The 10,251-nt window shown below is 36.2% G+C and overlaps 1 protein-coding gene and 1 long non-coding RNA gene across 2 annotated transcripts in view; one reads left to right on the plus strand and one right to left on the minus strand.

Moving 5' to 3' along the window:
• Positions 6,177-6,676, minus strand: LOC107608399. Its single transcript, XR_001612848.2, has 3 exons — positions 6,495-6,676; positions 6,361-6,417; positions 6,177-6,279 (listed from the first exon to the last, which is right to left on the minus strand). It is a non-coding gene; the product is annotated as an uncharacterized LOC107608399 (long non-coding RNA).
• Positions 8,879-10,251, plus strand: part of LOC107607211 — a 6,336-nt gene continuing 4,963 nt past the window's right edge. Inside the window, exons 1-2 of the mRNA XM_016309187.1 lie at positions 8,879-9,329; positions 9,384-10,182. Coding sequence (XP_016164673.1) covers positions 8,879-9,329; positions 9,384-10,182 — 1,250 coding nt within the window. The remainder of the gene's footprint in view (positions 9,330-9,383; positions 10,183-10,251) is intronic.

A 10,251-nucleotide genomic window follows, 5' to 3' on the forward strand; every position in this document is an offset into this window, starting at 1 on the left:
CTCTTTACCAAATAAATTGGCATTCAGCTTCATGATTGCACCAAGGAACTTGGCAACTTGCTCTTCAGTAACATCCTCATTCTCTTCAGAAGAAGAATACTCATCAGAGCTCATGAGGGGCGTAAGGAGGTTTAATGGAATCTCTATGGTCTCTAGATGAGCCTCAGAGTCCTTTGGTTCCTCAAAGGGAAACTCCTTATTGATCACTGGACGTCCCAGGAGGTCTTCCTTCTTGGGATTCACGTCCTCCCCTTCCTCCTTGGATTCGGCCATGATGGTTATATCAACGGCCTTGCACTCTCTCTTTGGATTTTCTTCTGTATTGCTTGGGAGAGTACTAGGAGGGATTTCAGTGATCCTTTTACTCAGCTGGCCCACTTGTCCCTCCAAATTTCTAATGGAGGACCTTGTTTCATTCATGAAACTCAGAGTGGCCTTAGATAAATCAGAGACTAAATTTACTAAGCTAGATGGATTCTGGTTAGAATTCTCTATCTGTTGCTGAGTGGATGATGGAAAAGGTTTACTATTGTTAAACCTGTTTCTTCCACCATTATTAAAGCCTTGTTGAGGCTTTTGTTGATCCTTCCATGAGAGATTTGGGTGATTTCTCCATGAGGGATTATAGGTGTTTTCATATGGTTCACCCATGTAATTCACCTCTGCTATTGCAGGGTTTTCAGGATCATAAGCTTCTTCTTCAGAAGATGCCTCTTGAGTACTGTTGGATGCAGCTTGCATTCCATTGAGACTCTGAGAAATCATATTGACCTGTTGAGTCAATAGTTTGTTCTGAGCCAATATGGCATTCAGAGTATCAATTTCAAGAACTCCCTTCTTCAGAGGCGTCTCATGAGATGCTTCTTCCATGTAAATTGGAATTAGGTGCAGTAAAGTCACCAAGCATCCTCCTTGCATTATTATTATTTTCGGCTGCCATCTCCTCTGTCTGTTCGAAAATTTCAGTAAGGTTGTCTCTAGATTGTTGTATTTTATCTTCTCTTAGTTTTCTCTTCAGAGTCCTTTCAGGTTCAGGATCTGCTTCAACAAGAATGTTCTTGTCCTTGCTCCTTCTCATATGAAAAAGAAGGGAACAGAAAATAATAATAGGGATCCTTTTTACCACAGTATAGAGGTTCCCCTTGTGTGAGTAGAAGAAAAGAAGATTAATAATGAAGAAGAGGAGAATTCGAACTCAGAGGAGAAGAAGGGGTTCGAATTTTTGGGTGAAGAGAAGTGTTAGTAGATGAATAAATAAATAGAAGGAGATGAGGGAGAGGGAATTTCGAAAATTAAAAATTAAAATTTAAAGTTAAATTTTGAAAAATAGTTTTTGAAAAAGGTTAGTAATTTTCGAAAATTAGGAATGAAATAAAATTAAAATTAAAAATTGAAAACAATTAATTAATTAAAAAGAATTTTTGAAAAAGAGGGAGGTATTTTCGAAAATTAGAGAGGGGAAGTTAGTTAGGTAGTTTTGAAAGAGATAAGAAACAAACAAAAAGTTAATTAGTTAGTTGAAAAAGATTTGAAAATCAATTTTGAAAAGATAAGAAGATAAGAAGTTAGAAAAGATATTTGAAAAAGATAGGATAAAAAAGATATTTTTGAAAAGATATGATTGAAACTAGTTTTGAAAAAGATTTGATTTTAAAAATCAAAATTAATGACTTGACTCACAAGTAATCACAAGATATGATTCTAGAACTTAAAGTTTGAATCTTTCTTAACAAGCAAGTAACAAACTTGAAATTTTTGAATCAAAACATTAATTTTTGATGATATTTTCGAAAATTATGAAATAAAATTAAGAAAAAGATTTTTAAAAAATATTTTTAAAATTTTCGAAAATAAATAAGAAAAATGAAAAAGATTTGATTTTTGAAAAAGATTTTGAAAAAGATAGGATTTTCAATTTGAAAATTTGATTTGACTCATAAGAAACAACTAGATTTTAAAAATTTTTGAAAAAGTCAATCCAAATTTTCGAAATTTATGAGAGAAAAAGGGAAAGATATTTTTTTAATTTTTGAATTTTTAATGAAGAAAGAGAAAAACAAAAAAAAATGATTCAATGCATGAGAATTTTTAGATCAAAATAATGAATACATGCAAGAACACTATGAATGTTAAGATGAACACCAAGAACACTTTGAATGTCAAGATGAACAACAAGAACATATTTTTGAAAAATTTTCATGAAAAGAAAACATGCAAGAAACCAAACTTAGAAATTTTTCATGTATAGACACTATGAATGCAAGAATGCATATGAAAAACACCATACAACACAAAACAATATGATATGAAGATCAATCAAGAAGGTTTATCAAGAACAACTTGAAGATCCTGATGAATGCAATGCATGAATGCAATTTTCGGAAAAAATTAATGCATAAATTTTAAAAACATGCAATCGATACCAAACTTAAAAATTGACTCAAGACTCAAACAAGAAACACAAAACAATTTTGGTTTTTATGATTTTATGAATTTTTTGTATTTTCTTTTAATTTTTTTCGAAAAACATATGGAAAAAGAAAATAAGAAATCCAAAATCTTTAAGAAGAATTTCAGGAATCTTTCAATATTAGCCCAAAGCTCCAATCAAAGGGTTGGACATGGCTTAATAGCCAGTCAGCTTTAGGATGGAATTACATGCATTGTGGTGATTAGTTGAAGATCAATCCCAAAGCAGTTTGGATATGGCTTGACAGCCAGATAGGATTCAACATGTTAACATGAAACTCTAGAATTCATTCTTGAAAGTTTTGAAGCCATAGAATAATTTAAAATTTTTTTTTTGAATATTAAATGGGAAAAACGAAAAAGAAGGAAATATTTTTGAAAAATTTTTGAAAACTTTTTGAAAATAAAATAAGAAAAAAATTACCTAATCTGAGCAACAGGATGAACCGTCAGTTGTTCAAACTCGAACAATCCCCAGCAACGGCGCCAAAAACTTGGTATGCGAAATTGTTACTCTGAGGTTGTAAAATTTGTTGTTCGTTCTCTCCCTGGCAATGGCGCCAATAACTGGTGCACAATACCATGGTCCAAATATAATTTCACAACTTCGCACAACTAAGCAGCAAGTGCACTGGGTCGTCCAAGTAATAAAACCTTACGTGAGTAAGGGTCGATCCCACGGAGATTGTTGGTATGAAGCAAGCTATGGTCACCTTGTAAATCTCAGTCAGGCGGATATCAAATGGTTATAGAGTTTTCGAATAATAATAATAAATAAATAGAAAATAAAGATAGAAATACTTATGTAATTCATTGGTGAGAATTTCAGATAAGCGTATAGACATGCTTTCGTTCCTCTGAATCTCTGCTTTCCCGCTGTCTTCATCCAATCAGTCTTACTCTTTTCCATGGCAAGCTTTCTGTAAGGCATCACCGTTGTCAATGGCTACATCCCATCCTCTCTTGTGAAAAAGGTCCAAATGCTCTGTCACGGCATGGCTAATCATCTGGAGGTTCTCGATCATACTGGAATAGGGTTCACCCTCCTTTTGCGTCTGTCACTACGCCCAGCACTCGCGAGTTTGAAGCTCGTCACAGCCACCCCTTCCCAGATCCTACTCAGAATACCACAGACAAGGTTTAGACTTTTTGGATCTCAGGAATGGCCATTCATGGGTTCTAACTTATACCACGAAGACACTAATAACTCGGACTCGGTCCCCTGTATTAGATATCCAAGAGATATTCATTCTAGCTTGTTTGCATGTAGAACGGAAGTGTTTGTCAGGCACGCGTTCATAAGTGAGAATGATGATGAGCGTCACATAATCATCACATTCATCATGTTCTTGGGTGCGAATGGATATCTTAGAAGCGGAATAAGTTGAATTGAATAGAAAACAGTAGTATTTTGTATTAAATCATGAGGAACAGCAGAGCTCCACACCTTAATCTATGGAGTGCAAAAACTCTACTGTTGAAAATACATAAGTGATGAAGGTCCAGGCTTGGCCGAAATTCCAGCCCCCAAACGTGATAAATATGATCCAAAGATGAACTAAAATCATAAGATGTCTAATACAATAGTAAAAAGTCCTATTTATACTAAACTAGTTACTAGGGTTTACAGAAGTAAGTAATTGATGCATAAATCTACTTCCGGGGCCCACTTGGTGTGTGCTTGGGCTGAGCTTGAAGTTTACACGTGGAGAGGTCATTCTTGGAGTTGAACGCCAGTTTGTAACGTGTTTCTGGCGTTCAACTCTGGTTTGTGACGTGTTTCTGGCGTTTAACTCCAGACTGCAGCGTAGAACTGGCGTTCAACGCCCTTTTGCGTCATCTAAACTCGGCCAAAGTATGGACTATTATATATTGTTGGAAAGCTCTGGATGTCTAATTTCCAACGCAATTAAAAGCGCGCCATTTTGAGCTTTGTAGCTCCAGAAAATCCACTTTGAGTACAGGGATGTCAGAATCCAACAACATCAGCAGTCCTTCTTCTACCTCTGAATCTGATTTTTGCTCAAGTCCCTCAATTTTAGCCAGAAAATACCTGAAATCACAGAAAAACACACAAACTCATAGTAAAGTCCAAAAATGTGAATTTAACATAAAAACTAATGAAAACATCCCTAAAAGTAACTAGATCCTACTAAAAACATACTAAATACAATGCCAAAAAGCGTATAAATTATCCGCTCATCAGTAGACGTCTACAAGAGACACCCGAAGAGGGGTGTAGTTGTGGTATTTTCTGGGTTTTTCAGTGGGTTGGTCTTCCTTTTTTCTGAAATCTTTATCCTTGTCCCAAGATGAGTAGGAGAATCCAGTCTTTAAGTTTTCTCCCTATCGGGAGTTCTCATCCATATTGATGTATTTTTTCGCCCGTTCTTGTACCTCATTCAGAGATGTTGGGTGTTTTTTGGATATGGAGTGGCTAAAGGGTCCTTCTCGCAGACCATTGATAAGTCCCATAATTGCTGCTTCTGTTGGGAGATTTTGTATGTCCAGGCATGCTTTGTTGAATCTCTCCATGTAACTGCGGAGACTTTCCCGATCTTCTTGTTTAATCCCCAATAGGCATGGAGCATGCTTGGATTTATCCTTCTGGATGGAGAACCTAGCCAGGAATTTCTTGGTGAGGTCATTGAAGCTTGCAATCGATCTTGGCGGCAAGCTATCGTACCACTTTATTGCTGTTTTGGTCAAGGTAGTCGGGAAGGCTTTACAACGAATTGCATTTGAGGCATCCGTAAGATACATCCGACTTCTAAAGTTGCTGAGATGATGACTTGGGTCGGACGTACCATCGTAGGGAGTCATGTCTAGGCTTTGAAGTCTTTTGGGACTTTAACTTTCATGATTTCCTTTGCAAATGGATCTTGGTCCTTGCGGGGGCTATCTTTGCGATTGGACCGAGTAGCTTTTGTTTTGAAGTCGACCTCGAGTTTGAAGAGCTTATCTTCCAGCTCTCGTCGCCTCCTGGTTTCTCTTCATAGCTCTCGCTTAGCCTTCCGCTGTCACTTGGCTTCTTGTTCTAGCTGTTTAAGGCAATTCTGTTGTTCATGGATGGCCTCTAAAATTTCTGTATTTGGGGGTTGTTTGTCTCCCTTATTTTGAGGTGTATCCTTTGGTGTGGTATCCGTATTCTTATGCGGCATTTTATACTCCAAGCCAGAGTTGTGATCGTCGTCAAGGTTGTCCTCCATGATGATGGGATGACTTCCAGGTTCCCCGGCAATGGCGCCAATGTTCCGAGGGTTACCTGAAACTGAAGGTCAATCTCGGACGAGATCTGCTGTTGTGGTCGGAGCTGTTTGCGTCTGACTTACTGATCCTTGAGTTGTTGCTGATCCTTGATCACCGGAGGGTGGTGGTACCTACAAGAGACTCTGAGTATACCTGGGTAGAATCAGAGTATGATTTATACCTGGGTGCTCCAGTATATTTATAGTAGTGTGGAGTGACCTCCCTTGAGATAAGTTAGTTATCTTATCTTATCTTTTGTGGGTGAGTCCCCTTATCTTTGACCAGCCGCCTTTTAGGTGGGTTGTTATCTTCTGCTTTGGGCCTATTTGGGCCCTTATAGCAATTTGGCCGAGCTCTTTAGGAAGAGGTCGGTATCAACGAACCTTTATAAGAGGTCGGTCGTTTTTGTCTTTGCTCAAACCGGTTCACCTAGCTCGACCTAGAGTATGAACACTGTCTTTTCTCCCACTCCTCTCTTACTTTCCTATTTATTGTCATGATTTGCGGCTGAACATCTAAGGTGACAACAGTCCGATGTCTTGTCTTCTCAAAATCAACCCGCTAGTAGGAAAATTCTTGAAAGTAAGAAATTTTATTAAGTTATAAGAGAATATTCCTGCAAGCAGGTAGAGAACAACTAACCTGTTTTGATATTCTAATCAGGTTACTTATCAGTCCACGCATTCTTTCCTCCACACACTGAAAACTCAGTTTGAATAAGTAAGATTACATGCAAACCTACTATTATGAAAATCGAAATCTTAGTTGAATCTCACCAGTGACAAGCATCTCATCTCTCCACATCATTGCTCACACCCTTCAAGCCATACTTAAACATTGATAGTAATAACAAAAACAATTGTCTATAAGGCCTGGTATGGCTAGTTTGTATCCAGATAAACTCAAAAGGAAAAATTAAAATAGATGGAGATAACAGATGAAAAGGACACTTACTAATCTCAAACAATTTTTTCTAGAGTGGAATTTTCTGCAAAATCAGCCTTTCCTCTTCTTGCACAGCTCTTCGAGTTACTTCTGAAACCCAACTGTCCTCTTTGGGACCTGAAAATAACTGCTCTTAATTCATTGAAGCGATTCATCAAACATGTGCTATGCAAATCAGTAAAGCACCAACCGAGAGCATATCTACAAATCAAAACCGTGAAGCGAAAGTAAATTTGTATACATGCATGTAAGAAAAAATTTGAAGGAATTTATGAAGACCTTACCCCCAATTTCTGCTAACAAAATATATCATTAAAGAAATAAAAGTAGTAACAATTAGCAAATACAAAATATGAGTAATTAAAAGAAGAGAATGTGGATTTGTATATAAACTTAGTTCAACAAAGATGGAGAATGAGAAGCTTCACAGAGCACAGCACGGTGGAGCAGGAAACTATAATGGAGGAGATCGCAGCTGGAAGAAAAGCGTTGATGGAGGAGATTGCCGCCAGAAGAAAGCGTCGTGGATGAGATCGCAGATCTCACGCTGCGATGGAGTTTTTTCTTGATTCTCACATTGTGATGGAATTTCGGTAGATTGAAGCATAGCATTTATTAGTAAAATATAAGAGTTAGGTTTTTAACTTTTTATATTAGTGAAGCAGATAATGAGATACTACCGTTTAAAACCGCCAAATTCACTAAAAAACCGCCATTCCACAAGTAAATTATGGCGGCCACACAAACCGCCTCACTTTATGAATATAACGGCAATATTTTAAAATTGTCATTATATTAATGCCATTTTATACCAGTTATTTTTGTAGTATAGGAAGTATTTCTAAATTAAATTTATTTAATTGTCTTCACTTTGTTGCTTTAGTTTTTTTAGTTTACTTCTTTAATTTTATTATTAAGTTGACCTTTAAATTCATTTTTTTTTCCTCAAAATCTCCAATCTTTTATTTTCATAATCAATTTATATGTTCTTCTTATAAGAGATAATTCAAACCTTAAAATTCTCAGCTATACATTTTTAAAAGTTTAAAAATCTTTCACTTTTTTTAATTGATCATAAAAATTTGATATTTAGAGTGTACTACAATAATATGAAATCAATTTAAAGATTTAAATTTCGAATGACAAATTTTTGCACATCATATATGTTCTGTAAGAATTTAAAGTGAGCTTCTTATTTGAACACGCTAATATTTCAAAAAATAATAATTATGGATATGGCCTATTTTATGATAGTAAAAATATTTAAATTTTTTGTATTTTGATCTGAATTTGATTTTGTTTTTACCTTTATCCTTTTTATCTTTATTTTTTATTTTTTTAATTATTAATTTTCACTTTTTTATTTAAGAGGCCACTTTTGACAAGGTATATAGTCACTTTACTATTAAAAATAGAATCAATAAGAGATATACAAAATGTCTTTCAAAAATCTAATAGAATATTTAGCAATCACATTTTTTTAAACCTTATCTTCTAACTTGATTTCTATGTTTTATAACTGATCTAGAACCCATTAAAATTCATTCAAATGGTATAATATTAGTGACTGTTTTTTTTATCTCAAATTCATCAAGTATAATTTGTTGTTCTTGTATCTCTCATTGTTCATTTATTTTTTATCGTGTTTTTATATAGTAAATATGGATAAATATAAATTTTTGACATGGTAATTAGTGTCATTTAAGTTTATGATTCCATTAGTATTATTTTCTTTTCCATTTTTTGAGCAAGTTATAACCAATTATCTAAAAATAAGCTTTAATACTAAATAATGAAAATAAAACACATAATTTTCTATTTGTAAGAATAAGTGAAGTAATAATACTCGCTCAGCAATGAACACATACTAATTCATTGAAAAAAGTTGTATAAAACACTAGAAAAGAGAGAAAAAAAAGACCCAGATTTTTATTATAATTTTTTTTTAATATGAGAGATAAAAATTATGAATCACTAAAATTAAAAAAATAGCTTTATTATGATTAAAATAGAATATAGAAGAGTCACAAACTACTGAACAAAATGTACATTGAACAAACCAATCAATCCAAGCATTAAAATTTATAATAAATACCAACATTTGAATATATTTTTTTATGTAAGAAAAGACCTTAAAACCCAACACAAAGACATTAACAAAACAATATGAAAGTCACGATAACTTACAATTTAAAGAATACAATAGTGAGCAAAAATGATAGAAAAAAGCTCTACTAGGGTTTCCACGCAGGAGGACGATCTAGTACAGAGAAGCACCAAAAAGGTCAAAACTCGGGGGGAAGTGGATCTTAATCAACCATCGGAGAACATGGAAATTGTCCAACATGAGGAACCTAGGGCGGAACCAGGAAAAGGATCCTATAAGGATACACTGTTGACTAGCCCTGGACTTGAAGAAGATCATAGCGCCTCGCTAGACATGGATGATGATGATCCTAACCCTGAGGATAAGTGGTATAGAAACGACGATGATCGAGAAGATGATGGGAAACCTTTCAACCCGTGTCCCAAAATTCCGGTATCTAAGGAGGAATTTGAAGAGTGGTGCAAACCTTGGAAGAATGCCCTCATAGTCAAAGTGTTGGGGAAACGTGTCACGTTTGCATTCATGGAACAACGTCTCCGCAGAGACTGGGAAAAAAAAGGTAAGATTCACGTTATTGACATGAATCGTGACTATTTTTTGGTTCATTTTGCAGATGAGGAGGACTACGCGCATGCGCTTATGGAAGGTCCCTGGATGATTGCTGGCCATTACCTTATCGTTCAAAGATGGAGGCCTTTCTTCCTAACCGAAACCACCGAAGTTCGAAAGATCGCCGCCTGGATTCGCATCCCAAATCTACCGATCGAACTGTATAACCACCGATTTCTCTGGAGGGTTGGCTCAGCCATCGGACATATGCTCAAGATCGATCGTACTACCTCAATTCACTCGAGGGGGAAGTTCGCCTGGATATGTGTTGAGATCGACCTGGCAAAACAACTAGTGCCACGTATATCCGTTCTTGGTTGTGAGTTGAACCTGGAATATGAAGGACTGTACCAAATTTGCTTCACATGTGGTAAGTATGGTCATAGGTCAGAACAATGCATGGAAGACGGTGCTAGCAACGGCGTCCAGACGGAGGAGATCCGTACAGCCGACACTCTGCAAGGTGGGGCCCCAACTACTAATGTGGCTGACGAAAATGGAAGGCTCACTGATCAGCAGAATCTCCGTGATCCTAGCAACGGGAAGGCCAACCCTGATTTTGGGCCGTGGATGTTGGTGAAAAAATTTAATAATAGAAGGAAATCCCAATTTGGACAGAAACAATCCCACGCCAACCGCGATACGACTAATTTCCATAACACTGATGAAGGAATCTCTCATAAAGGGAATATTACCAATTTGGGATCCAGATTTGATATCTTGCAAGAAAATAATCCGGGATTGGTCCAAGGCAGCGAGAATGAGGCGGTAGTGGGCCAGGACATAATAGGGAAAACTGAGCAGCAATTTACCCAAGCCCAAAGTGAAACCGAGACAACCCAAGTGCAGAGAAGGGTCATCAAACCGGGAGC

Source organism: Arachis ipaensis, chromosome B07, assembly GCF_000816755.2.
Source record: "Arachis ipaensis cultivar K30076 chromosome B07, Araip1.1, whole genome shotgun sequence".
NCBI lineage: Eukaryota > Viridiplantae > Streptophyta > Magnoliopsida > Fabales > Fabaceae > Arachis > Arachis ipaensis.